This window comes from Pseudophryne corroboree, chromosome 2 (assembly GCF_028390025.1).
Source record: "Pseudophryne corroboree isolate aPseCor3 chromosome 2, aPseCor3.hap2, whole genome shotgun sequence".
In the NCBI taxonomy this organism is placed as follows: domain Eukaryota; kingdom Metazoa; phylum Chordata; class Amphibia; order Anura; family Myobatrachidae; genus Pseudophryne; species Pseudophryne corroboree.
Genome location: NC_086445.1, coordinates 79,094,181 through 79,114,585, shown reverse-complemented (window position 1 = coordinate 79,114,585; position 20,405 = coordinate 79,094,181). Strand labels below are relative to the sequence as shown.

General features: G+C 45.7%; 1 protein-coding gene across 1 annotated transcript in view; it reads left to right on the top strand.

Moving 5' to 3' along the window:
* Nucleotides 1-20,405, top strand: part of GPR83 (G protein-coupled receptor 83) — a 61,182-nt gene that overhangs the window by 28,339 nt on the left and 12,438 nt on the right. Inside the window, exons 2-3 of the mRNA XM_063956994.1 lie at nucleotides 2,700-2,825; nucleotides 14,566-14,699. Coding sequence (XP_063813064.1) covers nucleotides 2,700-2,825; nucleotides 14,566-14,699 — 260 coding nt within the window. The remainder of the gene's footprint in view (nucleotides 1-2,699; nucleotides 2,826-14,565; nucleotides 14,700-20,405) is intronic.

Genomic DNA, 20,405 nt, shown 5'->3' with positions numbered 1-20,405 from the left:
TGTGGTTTGGAGGCACACTGCATCATGCAATGTGAATTGGGGTACTGTGTGGCATATAATGTGAATTGGGACGATAACGTGGCATATAATGTGAATTAGGGGCACAATGTGATGCATAATGTGATTTGGAAGCACATTGTGGCATATAATGTGAATTGGGGGCACAATGAGGTGTATAATGTGAATATGGGGCACAATGTGGCGTATAATGTGAATTGGGGCACAATGTGGCGTATAATGTGAATTGGGGCACTGTGTGACATATAATGTGAATTGGGACACTGTGTGGCATATAATGTGAATTGGGGGCACAATGTTGCATATAATGTGAAATAGGGGCACAATGTGGTGTATAATGTTAATTAGGGGCACAATGTGGCGTATAATGTGATTTGAAGGCACATTGTGGCATGTAATGTGAATTGGGGCACTGTGTGGCCTGCAATGTAACATTTTAAGTGTCAGCTGGTAGCAAAAGTATAAAAAATAGCATCTAAAATGTTTTACTAAATCAGAGTCCCTAAAGTGTGTGTGTGTGTGTGTGTGTGTGTGTGTGTGTGTGTACACATGGTATTCATGCTTGTCACGCTGCCCTCATTGTTAATTTCTGTTGCTGGCTTCGACTACATGCACAATTGCTCTCATGACTCCAATGACAGTACTTTCCAAACGGACTTGAATGACAGATCTCCCCCCACTGACTTCAATTATAGCACTTTACCTTGGTGCTTTGAGCCTGGTCTGAGAACACACCATTTCTCTGGGGGGGAAAACGTACTCGTAATGTAGTTGAATAATTTAATCTCAAGCATTACTATGCATAAAGAGTTTGCAGCCCTGCCTCGCCAAATGCATTTGACTGTACAAAGGAAAACACACAATACAGTAACAGCACAAATAACGTGGAAATGCTTTTTTGAGCAGAAAATATGTATACTGTAAATACATCTTTATTTCTCGCACAGAGGGGCTAATTCAGACCCGGTCGCTGCAGCAGATTTGTTATCCAAAGGGCAAAACCATGTGCACTGCAGGTGGGTGGGGGGGGGGGGGGCAGATATAACATGTGCTGAGAGAGTTAGATTTGGGTGGGGTGTGTTCAAACTGAAATCTAAATTGCAGTGTAAAAATAAAGCAGACAGTATTTACCCTGCACAGAAACAAAATAACCCACCCAAATCTAACTCTCTCTGCACATGTTATATCTGCCCCACCTGCAGTGCACATGGTTTTGCCCATTATCTAGTCTGAATTAGGCCCAGAGAACGTCACAGAGAACCATATTTGTCAACTTTTCCACTGACCCCGGGCTGTGCTGAGGGCGTGGCACCATGATAGCGTAATTGTGACTCCGCCCACTTCTAAACATTGCTATAATTACTGGCATTGAAAAGCGAGGACAGGGCTATGATAATGTGATGCAGCTCAGGAAGTGTGTGGCAATGGGCGGCCAATAGGGCTTCCAGGAGACTTGTCCACTTTTTTGAGCGTCCAGGAAAGCCACCAGAGATTTGTGAGCCTCTCAGATGCGCCAGGAGAGTAGGCAGGTACAGTATGTAGTGATAAGAGAGAAAATGCCGATGCATACTCTATAAACTAAGAACTGACAGTCAGGACAATTATAATAAACTCTGCAATTTAACATGGAGTAAACTTGAAGTTCTTAGCATAATTTTTGGCCAAAAAGTATGGGCCCACCTTCCCAGGCCAGATGACTTCATCAGGTGGGTCCATAACATTCCTAAGGTCCAACAGCCCAAGGCAGTGTAAATGTTAATAAGTGTTGCATTATTAAACAGGCATAGAGACCAAAGGTGTTACATGGGTGAGAAGTAGCAATTAAAGTGTTAAAAAGTGTTACATTAATAAAAGTGTTAAAAAGTGATACCTTAATAAAAAGACTGTGGAGAAGTTGTCCATAGCAACCAGTCAATCTGCATTCTACGACGTCATAGCTCGGAGGTTCCCAAATTCACCCCCCTAAAGGTACGGGTTTAAGGATAATCAAGCTTGGGCATAGGTGACTTATTTAGTACCTCAATTTGTTATTAACCACCTGTGCTCATCCATGGATATCCTTAAAACCTGGACTGTTGGGGTGCCTTGAGGACTGAGTTTGGGAACCACTATCATAGCTAATTGGTTGACATGGGCACCTTCTCTACTTGTCTTCTTTTGAAGGTAAATCTCCCCATACGTGTGGAAATTATACTGCATATAGGGCCTCACTCATGGATGGATGCAGGATCAATACTCTCACAATTTTCCAATGTTTGGAAAACCGCGCATGTGCAGTTCGTGTGCTACATACCTGCACGCAGTCAGGTCAATGAGAGTTTTCAGCCATTTGGGAGTGGGGACAGGGCGGTGATGGACTCAGTTTCACAAAACGAGAGCTGAGGCCAGAGTCTTCCGACGAGGACTACCTGGCCCCCGGCAGAGGAGTTTTGGTGGTCATTCTGAAGGTTACTCAGATAACCGATGGTCCCACAGAGTATTGCGATGCTGCATCCTCAGGCACCGCAGCGGATCACAGAAGCAGCCAGGAGGCATATTTTTACCCAAGATACCTAATGCTGCATTAGCATAATTTAACCCAGTAGCTGCATAGATACAGCATCCGTCTATGAATCAGGCCCATACTTGTACTTTTGTACCTGGAAACTATCAGTAACAATTGTGCCCTGACCTCTCCACAGGCTCGTTTTGTGAACAGCACCTGGATGTTTGGGAAAGGAATGTGCCACGTCAGCCGCTTTGCCCAGTATTGCTCCCTGCACGTCTCCGCTCTGACCCTTACAGCAATTGCAGTGGACAGACACCAGGTATGATGTCACTACTTATTCGATATTTCCAAGTCTGTGCTATGTGTGAGATCCCGTATGGAGTAAGTGCAGGCTATCAAGCCTTATTTGTAGGTCGATAACCTGTCGTCCGAAGCAGCCTTCTAATAACCACACACTGGTTACATTATCCCCTGCTGCTAGTGCCAAAAGGCCTATGTTCATTTCTTGTTCTGTTCTCTTTTATCTCCTTTCATTAATTTCTAATGGATCCTATTCAAGGTTTGCAGTATGAGTCACACAGCAAGCACAATTGCACAGTGGCTATCATTGCTTCCTCACAGCATTGGGGGCCCTTGCTGTGCGGAGTTTATTTGTTCTCCCCGTGTTTGTGTGGTTAACCACTGGGTGCTGCGGTTGTTTCCCACATTCCAAAGATATACTTTTTAATTGCCTGCTGACCAAATGTATGTGCGTGTGTTAGGGAATTTGTAATATAATAAAAAAATATATATAGCGATTTTCTCCAGCAGGACTCAAAGTCGCTGTACAAGCATCAAAAACATAAAAGAGAGGTCTAGAATTACAGCACAAAGAGAACAAACTGAAAGACAGTGACCATTTTGAGCATAACGGGCACAATAAACTTAATGCAGGATTATTTCAGCCATTTTGATTAATAAGTTCCACAGGTTATAAAACCCACCCACGTAAGGGTCAAGGTGATTCAGCCATTTTGGGCGCGCTGCAAAGGTTACCCTGGGTGGAATAGGCAATGAGTCCCAAGCAATTCCAACTGCCTCATCAGTTCCAGACGGGGTAGCCATTTTGGGTGTACTACGATGGTTGCAATGTGTGAGATAAGCCTTACAAGGAAATAAGACAGATATGGATGACTGGAATGTGTGAAATAATATGCACTGCATGAATAGAGACAGTTGTTGATGACCCCGCCCAAGGTATAACCATTTGAGGCAGCCATCTGAAGTAGTAATACCAAGTAAGAAGTAGTAATACCGCATAACGTGATTAGGCCAAAGTACAAATAGAGTTCAAGTTCCGGGGATGGCTTTTATATTGTTCTCCTTCTGTTTTCCTCCTGTTTAACTCTGGCGTAACTCCGTCAAAAGTATAAAATTCTAATAATACTTATAATTAGAGATGAGCGGGTTCGGTTTCTCTGAATCCGAACCCGCCCGAACTTCATGGTTTTTTTCACGGGTCCGAGCAGACTCGGATCCTCCCGCCTTGCTCGGTTAACCCGAGCGCGCCCGAACGTCATCATGACGCTGTCGGATTCTCGCGAGACTCGGATTCTATATAAGGAGCCGCGCGTCGCCGCCATTTTCACACGTGCATTGAGATTGATAGGGAGAGGACGTGGCTGGCGTTCTCTCCATTTAGATTAGAAGAGAGAGAGAGAGATTGACCTGATTTACTGGAGCTTAGGAGTACTGTAGAAGTGTAGAGAGTGCAGAGTTTACTAGTGACTGACCACAGTGACCACCAGACAGTGCAGTTTTATTTAATATATCCGTTCTCTGCCTGAAAAAAACGATACACACAGTGACTCAGTCACATACCATATCTGTGTGCACTGCTCAGCCCAGTGTGCTGCATCATCTATATATATATAGATATAGATCTACATATATCTGACTGTGCTCAGCTCACACAGCTTATAATTGTGGGGGAGACTGGGGAGCACTGCAGTGCCAGTTATAGGTTATAGCAGGAGCCAGGAGTACATATTATATTAAAATTAAACAGTGCACACTTTTGCTGCAGGAGTGCCACTGCCAGTGTGACTGACCAGTGACCTGACCACACTGACCACCAGTATAGTTAGTAGTATACTATATTGTGATTGCCTGAAAAAGTTAAACACTCGTCGTGTGACTTCACTTGTGTGGTGTTTTTTTTTTTATTCTATAAAAAACTCATTCTGCTGACAGACAGTGTCCAGCAGGTCCGTCATTATATAATATATACCTGTCCGGCTGCAGTAGTGATATATATATATTTTTTATATCATTATTTATCATCCAGTCGCAGCAGACACAGTACGGTAGTTCACGGCTGTAGCTACCTCTGTGTCGGCACTCGGCAGTCCATCCATAATTGTATACCACCTACCCGTGGTTTTTTTTTCTTTCTTCTTTATACATACATACTACTACATCTCTTTATCAACCAGTCTATATTAGCAGCAGACACAGTACAGTACGGTAGTCCACGGCTGTAGCTACCTCTGTGTCGGCACTCGGCAGTCCGTCCATAATTGTATACCACCTACCCGTGGTTTTTTTTTCTTTCTTCTTTATACATACATACTACTACATCTCTTTATCAACCAGTCTATATTAGCAGCAGACACAGTACAGTACGGTAGTTCACGGCTGTAGCTACCTCTGTGTCGGCACTCGGCAGTCCGTCCATAATTGTATACCACCTACCCGAGGTTTTTTTTTCTTTCTTCTTTATACATACATACTACTACATCTCTTTATCAACCAGTCTATATTAGCAGCAGACACAGTACAGTACGGTAGTTCACGGCTGTAGCTACCTCTGTGTCGGCACTCGGCAGTCCGTCCATAATTGTATACCACCTACCCGAGGTTTTTTTTTCTTTCTTCTTTATACATACATACTACTACATCTCTTTATCAACCAGTCTATATTAGCAGCAGACACAGTACAGTACGGTAGTTCACGGCTGTAGCTACCTCTGTGTCGGCACTCGGCAGTCCGTCCATAATTGTATACCACCTACCCGAGGTTTTTTTTTCTTTCTTCTTTATACATACATACTACTACATCTCTTTATCAACCAGTCTATATTAGCAGCAGACACAGTACAGTACGGTAGTTCACGGCTGTAGCTACCTGTGTGTCGGCACTCGGCAGTCCGTCCATAATTGTATACCACCTACCCGTGGGTTTTTTTTCTTTCTTCTTTATACTTATACATACTACTACATCTCTTTATCAACCAGTCTATATTAGCAGCAGACACAGTACAGTACGGTAGTCCACGGCTGTAGCTACCTCTGTGTCGGCACTCGGCAGTCCGTCCATAATTGTATACCACCTACCCGTGGTTTTTTTTTCTTTCTTCTTTATACTTATACATACTACTACATCTCTTTATCAACCAGTCTATATTAGCAGCAGACACAGTACAGTACGGTAGTCCACGGCTGTAGCTACCTCTGTGTCGGCACTCGGCAGTCCGTCCATAATTGTATACCACCTACCCGTGGTTTTTTTTTCCTTTCTTCTTTATACTTATACATACTACTACATCTCTTTATCAACCAGTCTATATTAGCAGCAGACACAGTACAGTACGGTAGTCCACGGCTGTAGCTACCTCTGTGTCGGCACTCGGCAGTCCATCCATAATTGTATACCACCTACCCGTGGTTTTTTTTTCTTTCTTCTTTATACTTATACATACTACTACATCTCTTTATCAACCAGTCTATATTAGCAGCAGACACAGTACAGTACGGTAGTCCACGGCTGTAGCTACCTCTGTGTCGGCACTCGGCAGTCCGTCCATAATTGTATACCACCTACCCGTGGGTTTTTTTTCTTTCTTCTTTATACTTATACATACTACTACATCTCTTTATCAACCAGTCTATATTAGCAGCAGACACAGTACAGTACAGTAGTCCACGGCTGTAGCTACCTCTGTGTCGGCACTCGGCAGTCCGTCCATAATTGTATACCACCTACCCGTGGTTTTTTTTTCTTTCTTCTTTATACTTATACATACTACTACATCTCTTTATCAACCAGTCTATATTAGCAGCAGACACAGTACAGTACGGTAGTCCACGGCTGTAGCTACCTCTGTGTCGGCGCTCGGCAGTCCGTCCATAATTGTATACTAGTATCCATCCATCTCCATTGTTTACCTGAGGTGCCTTTTAGTTGTGCCTATTAAAATATGGAGAACAAAAATGTTGAGGTTCCAAAATTAGGGAAAGATCAAGATCCACTTCCACCTCGTGCTGAAGCTGCTGCCACTAGTCATGGCCGAGACGATGAAATGCCAGCAACGTCGTCTGCCAAGGCCGATGCCCAATGTCATAGTACAGAGCATGTCAAATCCAAAACACCAAATATCAGTAAAAAAAGGACTCCAAAACCTAAAATAAAATTGTCGGAGGAGAAGCGTAAACTTGCCAATATGCCATTTACCACACGGAGTGGCAAGGAACGGCTGAGGCCCTGGCCTATGTTCATGGCTAGTGGTTCAGCTTCACATGAGGATGGAGGCACTCAGCCTCTCGCTAGAAAAATGAAAAGACTCAAGCTGGCAAAAGCAGTAGCACCGCAAAGAACTGTGCGTTCTTCGAAATCCCAAATCCACAAGGAGAGTCCAATTGTGTCGGTTGCGATGCCTGACCTTCCCAACACTGGACGTGAAGAGCATGCGCCTTCCACCATTTGCACGCCCCCTGCAAGTGCTGGAAGGAGCACCCGCAGTCCAGTTCCTGATAGTCAGATTGAAGATGTCAGTGTTGAAGTACACCAGGATGAGGAGGATATGGGTGTTGCTGGCGCTGGGGAGGAAATTGACCAGGAGGATTCTGATGGTGAGGTGGTTTGTTTAAGTCAGGCACCCGGGGAGACACCTGTTGTCCGTGGGAGGAATATGGCCGTTGACATGCCTGGTGAAAATACCAAAAAAATCAGCTCTTCGGTGTGGAGGTATTTCAACAGAAATGCGGACAACAGGTGTCAAGCCGTGTGTTCCCTTTGTCAAGCTGTAATAAGTAGGGGTAAGGACGTTAACCACCTCGGAATATCCTCCCTTATACGTCACCTGCAGCGCATTCATAATAAGTCAGTGACAAGTTCAAAAACTTTGGGTGACAGCGGAAGCAGTCCACTGACCAGTAAATCCCTTCCTCTTGTAACCAAGCTCACGCAAACCACCCCACCAACTCCCTCAGTGTCAATTTCCTCCTTCCCCAGGAATGCCAATAGTCCTGCAGGCCATGTCACTGGCAATTCTGACGAGTCCTCTCCTGCCTGGGATTCCTCCGATGCATCCTTGCGTGTAACGCCTACTGCTGCTGGCGCTGCTGTTGTTGCTGCTGGGAGTCGATGGTCATCCCAGAGGGGAAGTCGTAAGACCACTTTTACTACTTCCACCAAGCAATTGACTGTCCAACAGTCCTTTGCGAGGAAGATGAAATATCACAGCAGTCATCCTACTGCAAAGCGGATAACTGAGGCCTTGGCATCCTGGGTGGTGAGAAACGTGGTTCCGGTATCCATCATTACTGCAGAGCCAACTAGAGACTTGTTGGAGGTACTGTGTCCCCGGTACCAAATACCATCTAGGTTCCATTTCTCTAGGCAGGCGATACCGAAAATTTACACAGACCTCAGAAAAAGAGTCACCAGTGTCCTAAAAAATGCAGCTGTACCCAATGTCCACTTAACCACGGACATGTGGACAAGTGGAGCAGGGCAGGGTCAGGACTATATGACTGTGACAGCCCACTGGGTAGATGTATGGACTCCCGCCGCAAGAACAGCAGTGGCGGCACCAGTAGCAGCATCTCGCAAACGCCAACTCTTTCCTAGGCAGGCTACGCTTTGTATCACCGCCTTCCAGAATACGCACACAGCTGAAAACCTCTTACGGCAACTGAGGAAGATCATCGCGGAATGGCTTACCCCAATTGGACTCTCCTGTGGATTTGTGGCATCGGACAACGCCAGCAATATTGTGTGTGCATTAAATATGGGCAAATTCCAGCACGTCCCATGTTTTGCACATACCTTGAATTTGGTGGTGCAGAATTTTTTAAAAAACGACAGGGGCGTGCAAGAGATGCTGTCGGTGGCCAGAAGAATTGCGGGACACTTTCGGCGTACAGGCACCACGTACAGAAGACTGGAGCACCACCAAAAACTACTGAACCTGCCCTGCCATCATCTGAAGCAAGAAGTGGTAACGAGGTGGAATTCAACCCTCTATATGCTTCAGAGGTTGGAGGAGCAGCAAAAGGCCATTTAAGCCTATACAATTGAGCACGATATAGGAGGTGGAATGCACCTGTCTCAAGCGCAGTGGAGAATGATTTCAACGTTGTGCAAGGTTCTGCTGCCCTTTGAACTTGCCACACGTGAAATCAGTTCAGACACTGCCAGCCTGAGTCAGGTCATTCCCCTCATCAGGCTTTTGCAGAAGAAGCTGGAGACATTGAAGGAGGAGCTAACACGGAGCGATTCCGCTAGGCATGTGGGACTTGTGGATGGAGCCCTTAATTCGCTTAACAAGGATTCACGGGTGGTCAATCTGTTGAAATCAGAGCACTACATTTTGGCCACCATGCTCGATCCTAGATTTAAAGCCTACCTTGGATCTCTCTTTCCGGCAGACACAAGTCTGCTGGGGTTGAAAGACCTGCTGGTGAGAAAATTGTCAAGTCAAGCGGAACGCGACCTGTCAACATCTCCTCCTTCACATTCTCCCGCAACTGGGGGTGCGAGGAAAAGGCTCAGAATTCCGAGCCCACCCGCTGGCGGTGATGCCGGGCAGTCTGGAGCGACTGCTGATGCTGACATCTGGTCCGGACTGAAGGACCTGACAACGATTACGGACATGTCGTCTACTGTCACTGCATATGATTCTCTCACCATTGAAAGAATGGTGGAGGATTATATGAGTGACCGCATCCAAGTAGGCACGTCACACAGTCCATACTTATACTGGCAGGAAAAAGAGGCAATTTGGAGGCCATTGCACAAACTGGCTTTATTCTACCTAAGTTGCCCTCCCACAAGTGTGTACTCCGAAAGAGTGTTTAGTGCCGCCGCTCACCTTGTCAGCAATCGGCGTACGAGGTTACATCCAGAAAATGTGGAGAAGATGATGTTCATTAAAATGAATTATAATCAATTCCTCCGCGGAGACATTGACCAGCAGCAATTGCCTCCACAAAGTACACAGGGAGCTGAGATGGTGGATTCCAGTGGGGACGAATTGATAATCTGTGAGGAGGGGGATGTACACGGTGATATATCGGAGGATGATGATGAGGTGGACATCTTGCCTCTGTAGAGCCAGTTTGTGCAAGGAGAGATTAATTGCTTCTTTTTTGGGGGGGGTCCAAACCAACCCGTCATATCAGTCACAGTCGTGTGGCAGACCCTGTCACTGAAATGATGGGTTGGTTAAAGTGTGCATGTCCTGTTTTGTTTATACAACATAAGGGTGGGTGGGAGGGCCCAAGGACAATTCCATCTTGCACCTCTTTTTTCTTTTATTTTTCTTTGCGTCATGTGCTGTTTGGGGAGGGTTTTTTGGAAGGGACATCCTGCGTGCCACTCCTAAATGGGCCCGGTGTTTGTGTCGGCCACTAGGGTCGCTTATCTTACTCACACAGTCAGCTACCTCATTGCGCCTCTTTTTTTCTTTGCGTCATGTGCTGTTTGGGGAGTGTTTTTTGGAAGGGCCATCCTGCGTGACACTGCAGTGCCACTCCTAGATGGGCCCGGTGTTTGTGTCGGCCACTAGGGTCGCTAATCTTACTCACACAGCTACCTCATTGCGCCTCTTTTTTTCTTTGCGTCATGTGCTGTTTGGGGAGGGTTTTTTGGAAGGGACATCCTGCGTGACACTGCAGTGCCACTCCTAAATGGGCCCGGTGTTTGTGTCGGCCACTACGGTCGCTAATCTTACTCACACAGCTACCTCATTGCGCCTCTTTTTTTCTTTGCGTCATGTGCTGTTTGGGGAGGGTTTTTTGGAAGGGACATCCTGCGTGACACTGCAGTGCCACTCCTAGATGGGCCCGGTGTTTGTGTCGGCCACTAGGGTCGCTAATCTTACTCACACAGCTACCTCATTGCGCCTCTTTTTTTCTTTGCATCATGTGCTGTTTGGGGAGGGTTTTTTGGAAGGGACATCCTGCGTGACACTGCAGTGCCACTCCTAAATGGGCCCGGTGTTTGTGTCGGCCACTAGGGTCGCTAATCTTACTCACACAGCTACCTCATTGCGCCTCTTTTTTTCTTTGCGTCATGTGCTGTTTGGGGAGGGTTTTTTGGAAGGGACATCCTGCGTGACACTGCAGTGCCACTCCTAGATGGGCCAGGTGTTTGTGTCGGCCACTAGGGTCGCTTAGCTTAGTCATCCAGCGACCTCGGTGCAAATTTTAGGACTAAAAATAATATTGTGAGGTGTGAGGTATTCAGAATAGACTGAAAATGAGTGGAAATTATGGTTTTTGAGGTTAATAATAATATGGGATCAAAATGACCCCCAAATTCTATGATTTAAGCTGTTTTTTAGGGTTTTTTGAAAAAAACACCCGAATCCAAAACACACCCGAATCCGACAAAAAAAATTCGGTGAGGTTTTGCCAAAACGCGGTCGAACCCAAAACACGGCCGCGGAACCGAACCCAAAACCAAAACACAAAACCCGAAAAATTTCAGGCGCTCATCACTACTTATAATCTAACACTTTGACCCCGTTCCAGCTTCCAGTTGCTTTATTTATGTGAGAAACATGCTTGCTGCGGCTGAGTCACCATGGACCTGGTGCACTGATAGCCCAAATTTGCAATGACTTATGCCACAGTGCTCAGTAAACCTGATTCACATGTGAACAGGGGTGCTATCGCTGGTTCTTACTTGGAAGCAGCAGTGTTACACAGAAGGACGTGTTTGATATAAGTAGATGCCTCCTGCTTGCATTAGTGGTCCTAGGACGCAGAGACCAGGAAATCTCTTTCTTCTGACATAGAACCTGGCCCCGGCACTCCCTCAAAACAACCACAACACACCTCCGTTTTGGGAAAAGGAGGTGTAGACACACCAGTTGGGTAAAACAAATGACTGAGGATCTAGGTAGACTAAAGGAATGGTCAAGAGTGTGGCAATTACAGTTTAATGCCAAAAAATGCAAAATCATGCACTTGGGTCTCAAAAATCCAAAGGCTAAATATAGTATTAATGGCACTATACTGGAAACTACTGAGGAGGAAAGGGATCTAGGAGTCACTATTTCAGGTGACTTAAAGGCAGGTAAGCAATGTAACGAAGCAATGAGGAAGGCTAGTCAGATGCTTGGCTGCATAGGGAGAGGAATCAGCAGCAGAAAGAAAGAAGTAATAATGCCACTGTATAGGTCATTGGTACGGCCTCATCTAGAATACTGAGTTCAATTCTGGAGGCCATATCTTCAAAAGGATATTAATACATTAGAGACTGTACAAAGAAGAGCAACTAAAATGGTGCATGGCCTACATCACAAAACATACCCAGAAACACTAAAAAAATCTCAATATGTGTAGTTTGGAGCAGAGAAGGGAAAGGGGGGGGGGAACATGATAGAAACTTTCAAATATATCAAGGGTTTTAAGTTTTAACAAAGTCCAGGAGGGAAACATTCTCTAAATGAAGAGAAGCAATAGGACACAAGGACCTGCACTGGGACTGGAAGGGGGGAGGGTGGGAAGTCAGGGGAAATTTGAGAAAAAAATAGTTCACAGAAAGGGTAGTGGACAAGTGGAATAGCCTCTCATCAGAGGTGGTAGAGGCTAAGACTGTAGAGCAATTTAAAAATGCATGGGGTAGACATAAGGATATCCTTACAAAGAAATAAGGATCAAATAAGGTTTGAGATAAAAATATGGTTAAAAAAAGGGCAGACTAGATGGACCATGTGGTTATTATCTGCCGTCACATTATATGTTTCTATGTTTCTGTCACCACCACCCTCCCCAAATGGCTGCAGACTGTCAGTCTCTTGACTTTTGCATACTCAGTGCGTCCAATGACTCAGTATCCATACTACACATGTGCAGTACTGGTCCGGGATCTGAATTAGGCCCAATATGAGGACACATCCATAACCCCTTGAGTGCTACAGCACAAATCTGACTCGTCCTTAGCATGAACATTAAAAATGCTGAAGACAAGTAGCACTCGCCCTCAGCACTTCAAAAAAATAAAAATAAAAAAATTATTTCCTAGCCTAAGAAGGTATTGTCCGGTGATCATTTCTATAACAATGTATAATGTCTATAGACTCAGCCAGTAAACATCACCCAGCTGGAGAATCTGGAAATCACAGGTTATAATGCTGCAGGCAGGTGTGCAGAGAGGAGGAGGAGGTGGTGGGGCAGATGTGCAATCCTGTTTTCAGGTTCAGGCATGCCAGGGAGGTGTGAGTAAATTGTTGTGGCTATGGCCTCTTCAGCAGCGCTGGGTCTACAAGTTCATAATAGGGTCTGACCAAGCCTCCCCGCACACCATGGGCGTGGTATCTATGTCCATCTTGTGGGGTGTCCCGCATCAGGCATCCTCTTTGACATCTTAACGCCACATGTGTTCAGGGGAGGAGGCAGAGGCCTGCCCAGGGTACAACACTGGGGTCAGGGGTTAGCTTCTAAAGCTATATAACATAAGATTATTTAAATTATTTATTTTATTCTCGTCTTACTCCTCTTTTATGGCTGCCTGGACCTAATGCCAGCGGCACTAAGCATAAGAAAAAAAATGAAAGTATTGCCCGTTATAATACACATTTTTATTTTGTTAAAAGGACTGACTATAGCTTATGTTAAAGTGTGTTTTATGAGTATTTTAGTACCATGGTCCATATGCAGGTTGTGGAACACAGGTGTCCTCATACACTGTAGCTTCAGTTGCACCAAATGGCCACTCTTGGTGCCAGTGTCAGACTGGGGCATGAAGGGTCCACTGGAGCCGGGGGGGGGGGGGGGGAGGGGGGTTGGGGAGAGAGAGGGGGATGCCGTGGTAGGGGCCCATGATTGCGATTGTGGCCAGTGTCCAGAAGGGATGTGGCCAGCTGCCACAGAGGCTTGGCTAACCATTAGAGGGCATGATCTGTGTGCTTTGATAAATATATATAGTAAATACTGCTGGTGCATGAATGATAATGTACCAGATTAATAACAGCAATGCACTGTAGAGAATGCACCACTGTCCTGTGCAGTGTAAGGTAACATATGTATAATGTATAATCCAAGTGCACGGTCTAAAATCTGATCACTAAGTCTGATCCCCGCCCCATCCGTCACTTAGTACAGCCTGCCCTGAGTCTGAATCTGTGAGAACAGGCTCCAATTTTAGTGACCGCGTTTTTTTCTTGTGCCAAGTTCCCTTTTGCTTCAACTGTGACTTTGTACATGTGTAAAACCAATTTATGTGTGATTGATTTCGCAGATTAGTGTGTCTCTGGTACACTGTAGGGGAGATGTATGAAGCAGTGGAAAGAGTGGTGAAGTGAGCCAGTGGAGAAGTTGGCCATGGGAACCAATCAGCTGCTGCATGTAATTTTATAGCATGCACTTGATAAATGTTACTTCAAAGCTGATTGGTTGCCACGGGCAACCTCTCCACTGGCACAAGTCTCCACTCTTTTCACAGCTTCATACATCTCCCCCTGTGTGTGGTGTTTTATTACTTCTGCAATGTGACTAAGATGCAAAATGTAAAGAAAAATACAGTACACTACTCCTGTTGGAGCATCTCAGTTGCGCTGGGCGTCTCGTGCCGTATGGTATATAGATGCTAAGTGTATAAGGATACGTGTACATAAATCCATAAGGCGCAAAAGTAGTTACAGCAAAGCTCCTCACAGCACTGGTGGCTCTATATGAATGATAGTACTAAATTCAAAAGGATATTTGTTTCAAAAGTGTAAGGGCCACCTTCAAGTACCTCAGACGTCTGACTGTCAGAAAGTAAACGTGTCCATTTTGTCTCTTTCCAGGTCATCATGCACCCTCTAAAGCCGCGGATATCCACTCTCAAAGGGGTGGCTTACATAGCTGTCATCTGGATAATGGCGACGTGTTTCTCTCTGCCGCATGCAATTTATCAAAAACTCTTCACCTTTGAATACAGGTAAATGAAGTGAACATACAGTATAAAGTGGTTGATGTATCAAGCAGAGAAAAGAGTGGCAAACTGGTCAAGTGGAGAAGTTGCCCTTAGCAACCAAGGTTCATTTTATAGAATATAAAGATAAATGTTTCATACTTATATGGTTTCCTTTCCGGGAGAAGCCCAGAGAGGAGACACTGCAGGACACTATGGGGGGTGGAGCCAGGCTGTCGTGTCACTAAGACTTGTGGGTCTGTGGGGAGGGGGCGTGGCTAAGTGACAATTTGCATAATTTAGCTCCGCCCTCTCTATACGGTGTTGGAATCCCAGGTATAATCTCATCGTGCTATGAGCAGATTTTCTACTGGTCTACGTCTCTTTTCACTGCTTGATACATAAACCTCATTGTTCTCTTCCATTCAGAAAGGGATACCATGACCTCATGTAGGAGCAAGGCGGTCTACAGACATGTTCCCATAAATCTGCTGACATCCGGCTGACAGTCTGCTCTTAGAAACACAGAATAAATGCCTAGATTTATCAAGCTTTGAAGAGTAATAAATAGCATGTTGATAACGTTCCAACCAATCAGCTCCTAACTGCCATGATACAGGCTATGTTTGGAAAATGACGGTTAGGAGCTGATTGGTTGGTACTTTATCACTGTGCAATTCATCACTCTTCAAAGCTTGATAAATATAGGCCAAAGTAAGCAATGCTGGCATTCTAAAACACACAACAAGAAAATAAATAGCTTCAAAATTTAGTAAATGAGGAAGAAATATATCCAAAAGTAAGAAGAAATATAAATTATAGCAATGTATAGACCATTCTATGGAAGTCAGAGGACACAACAAAGTGAAAATATTTCTTATTAGAGATTGTGTATATACCCTGTCTCATATATGATAGCAGTCACACATTTGCATACCTCCCAACATAGCTGGTCCAGGACCTGGGACCCTGGGCACACGGAAGGTGCCCGAAAAAAGGACAGAGCATCATGGCACTCATTGCTCTACTAAGCAGAGCAGTATTGACAATGCTGCTCTCCCCCCTACCCCCAGGACACAGTGGCCTGTGAGTGAGAAAGCGGATCAGTCCCAGAAAAATGGGGCCATCCCGCTGACAGTTGAGAAGAATGCATTTGCAGTAAGCTGCCTTGACCCTGATCTGTGATGGCAAAAGAAGAGGGACAACATCCTGCTGACTTTAAGTCCATTACTCTTCCTGACCTGCTATCTGGCATCCTAGAGAGTAATAGTATAGTAATCAAACACTAGTGGCAGCAGCAGTAGTGGTTATTTGCACCTCTGTATTATGATTGGCCGTTATTGGGAGATGCTGGGGAGAATATCGGTACCAGTAATAGATTTAAAGGTAACTGCAGGGCCATACAAATTATTGTAGGGAATTAAGGACCTATTTCTGAAGCCTTTTGTTGCTTTTAATAATACGGAAACAGTTTGCACAAGATTATGACTAAGGGGGAAATTTATCAACATTTGGAGAGAGATAAAGGGGTCTATTTACTAAGCCTTTGGGGACAGGATGTAGGAACACTAAGAGGTTTGGCTGCTTTTTAATATGCACCAAGTTCTGGAATGCGATAGTCCAGAGCGTGGATACGGTGGGCAATGCTATCTTTAGGTGGCATTACCCTATACAGGGCTGCCATCAGAAATGATTGGGCCTAGGACTGACAAATTTAGAAGGGCCCCCCAACCCCCTGTCCCATAGCTCCCTTAAAGCTTACCAGAGGGGTCCCGGGCAATGAGGATCACGGGGACAGGCCAGCTGCCTGCGCACCGGCAGGGCAGGCAGCCACAGAGGCACACCGAGCTGCGGTTGTAATATTCTTTCTATTGAGCTGGCTGTAAGCCAATCGGAGCTCACGCACCGGCAGACAATCAGGAGCTGGCAGCTCCTGATTGGCTGCTGGTCCGTGAACTCCGATTGGCTCACGGTCGCTCAATAGAAAGAATACACTCTGCTGCTCTGTGTGCCTCCGTGGCTGCCTGACCTGCCGGTGTGGAGGCAGCTGGCCTGTTTCTGCGATCCTCATTGCTGCCACCCGGGCCCCCTCTCAGTCAGGGCCCGGGACTGGAGTCCCCACCATCCCCCCTTGATGGCGGGCCGGACCCTATAGAATTCTATGGGCTTCTTTTTTCGTGTTTCCCCCTGAGAGGGATCCCTCCCAGCACCCTGTGCGGTGCTTGTATCGCTCGACACAAGCGCAGAAGAACTCCCAGCTCCTAAACCTGGAAGACCTTCTATAGCAAAGGACACCTCTTACTATGAGAGCTGTCCTTTGTGATTTGTTCGTAAGCCGTTATGCATGCGATGACTGGCAGGATGCAGCACACATAGAATGCGACGCTTGATGCATCCTGCCCAGAGAGAAATAAAGTGCAGAGAGATAACGTACCAGCCAATCAGCTCCAAACTGTCATGTTACAGGCTGTGTTTGAAACATGACAGTTAGGAGCTGGTTTGTTGGTGCTTTGTCTCTCTACACTTTATCTCTCTCCAAGCGTTAGTAAAAACATCCAAAAGTACCAACCAAAAAGCTCCTGTCATTTATCAAACACAGCCGGTAACATGGCAGCTAGGAGCTGATTGGCTGGTACTTAATCTCTCTCAACTTTATCTCTCTCCAAGCTTTGATAAATCTCCCGTTAAATTAGATAAATGTCCTTACTCCTGCATTAATGGTAGAAACGGAACGCGCCGCAGTCCGTCTACAATGTATGGGGACGTTACAATTGTGATACTTATCAGGCTCTGAAGCTGGCGTTACCATTCTGTTTCCAATGTAAAGAGCTCTTGTGGGTAAATTTACTAAGGTGGGAGGTTTTTTTTTTTTTTTTAGAACTGGTGCCCATAGCAACCAATCAGATTCTATTATCTTCTAGAAGCAGCTACATCAATGTTAAGTAGAATCTGATTGGTTGCTATAACCAACATCACCAGTTCTAAAAAATACTCCCACCTTACTAAATTTACCCCCTGGAGTGCAAAGAGGGATCTGCTTATATCCCTCCAGCTCTCACAATGGTCATGAGCAGGGTTGGACTGTCCCACAGGGGCACAGGGGAAAACCCTCCTCCTCTAAGGATCAGTTTCCAGACTGTGCAATTGAATCATACAATATACATGTTACCTTATACTGCACAGGACTATGGTGTATTTTCTACAGTGCATTTATGTTATTAATCTCATACATTATTATGCATGCACTAGCAGTATTTACTACATATTTATCAAGGGGCCCAGACCATGCACTCTCTAATGGTTAGCCAAACCTCTGGAGACTGACCACACCCCTAAGCACAGGCCCCTACCACTGCATTCCCACGGTGGGCCTTTTATGCCACAGTCCGACACTGCTCCCGTGACAGAACTTTTTACAGTCACTGGGGCAGCTGCTTATCGGAGGAGTATGATAAACAACAATTACGTGGGTTTCAAATTTGGGTAGATCGACTATAATGTTAGGTATTGGTGAATTTATCTAATCTATACATATAATAAAATTGTATGGGTTGTGTCTGTACATATCAATTTTTTTGAGAAATATACTTCTAGGGACTGTTTATGAACTATGGAGACGAAAAAAATAAGATTTTAAACCTACTGGTAAATCTTTTCTTCTAGTCCGTAGAGGATGCTGGGGACTCCGTAAGGACCATGGGGTATAGACGGGCTCCGCAGGAAACATGGGCACCTAAAAGAACTTTCTAGTATGGTGTGCACTGGCTCCTCCCTCTATGCCCCTCCTCCAGACCTCAGTTAGAGAACTGTGCCCAGAGGAGATGGACAATACGAGGAAAGGATTTTGTTAATCCAAGGGCGAGATTCATACCAGCCCACACCAATCATACCATATAACCTGGAATACACATAACCAGTTAACAGTATGAACAAACAACAGTACCGGTCCAAGACCGATTCTAACTGTAACATAACCCTTATGTAAGCAATAACTATATACAAGTCTTGCAGATTTTCCGCACTGGGACGGGCGCCCAGCATCCTCTACGGACTAGGAGAAAAAGATTTACCGGTAGGTTTAAAATCTTATTTGCTCTTACGTCCTAGAGGATGCTGGGGACTCCGTAAGGACCATGGGGTTTATACCAAAGCTCCCAATCGGGCGGGAGAGTGCGGATGACTCTGCAGCACCGACTGAGCAAATGCTAGGTCCTCATCAGCCAGGGTATCAAACTTGTAGAATTTTGCAAAAGTGTTTGACCCCGACCAAGTTGCTGCTCGGCAAAGCTGTAATGCCGAGACGCCCCGGGCAGCCGCCCAAGAAGAGCCCACCTTCCTAGTGGAATGGGCCTTTACTGAATGCGGTAACGGCAATCCAGCCGTAACATAAGCCTGCTGAATCGTGTTACAGATCCAGCGAGCAATAGTCTGCTTCGAAGCAGGCGCGCCAATCATGTTGGCAGCATACAGGACAAACAATGCATTTGTTTTCCTAATTCTAGCCGTCCTGGCTACATAAATTTTTAAGGCCCTGACTACATCCAGGGACATGGAATCCTCCAAGTCACTCGTAGCCACAGGCACCACAATAGGTTGGTTCATATGAAATGAAGACACCACCTTAGGTAAAAATTGAGGACGAGTCCTCAATTCCGCTCTATCTACGTGAAAACTCAAGTAAGGGCTCTTGTAAGACAAGGCCGCCAATTCTGACACACGCCTCGCAGATGCCAAGGCCAACAACATGACCACCTTCCAGGTGAGAAATTTCAACTCCACCGTTTTAAGGGGTTCAAACCAGTGTGATTTAAGGAACTGCAACACCACGTTTAGGTCCCATGGTGCCACTGGGGGTACAAAAGGAGGCTGGATGTGTAGTACTCCTTTTACAAAAGTCTGGACTTCTGGAAGAGAAGCCAATTCCTTCTGAAAGAATATTGACAAGGCCGAAATCTGTACTTTAACAGAGCCTAACTTTAGGCCTATATCCACTCCTGTCTGTAGGAAGTGGAGAAAACGACCCAGATGGAAATCTTCCGTAGGAGCATTCTTGATTTCACACCAAGAGACATATTTCCGCCAGATACGGTGATGTTTCGCCGTCACCTCCTTCCTAGCCTTTATTAGAGTAGGTATGACCTCCTCCGGAATACCCTTCTCCGCTAGGATCTGGCGTTCAACCGCCATGCCGTCAAACGTAACCGCGGTAAGTCTTGGAACATGCAGGGCCCCTGCTGTAACAGGTCTTCCCTTAGAGGAAGAGGCCAGGGATCTTCCGTGAGCATCTCCTGAAGATCTGAGTACCAGGCCCTTCGAGGCCAGTCTGGAACAATGAGTATTGTTTGTACTCTTTTTCGATTTATGATCCTCAACACTTTTGTGATGAGAGGAAGAGGAGGAAACACGTAGACCGACTGGAATACCCATGGTGTTACCAGAGCGTCTACTGCTAGTGCCTGAGGGTCCCGGGACCTGGCACAATACCTCCGAAGCTTCTTGTTGAGACGTGATGCCATCATGTCTATTTGAGGTACTCCCCAGAGATCCGTTATCTGTGCAAAGACTTCTTGATGAAGTCCCCACTCTCCTGGATGGAGATCGTGTCTGCTGAGGAAGTCTGCTTCCCAGTTGTCCACTCCCGGAATGAAGACAGCTGACAGAGCGCTTACGTGATTTTCCGCCCAGCGAAGAATCCTGGTGGCTTCCGCCATCGCGACTCTGCTTCTTGTCCCG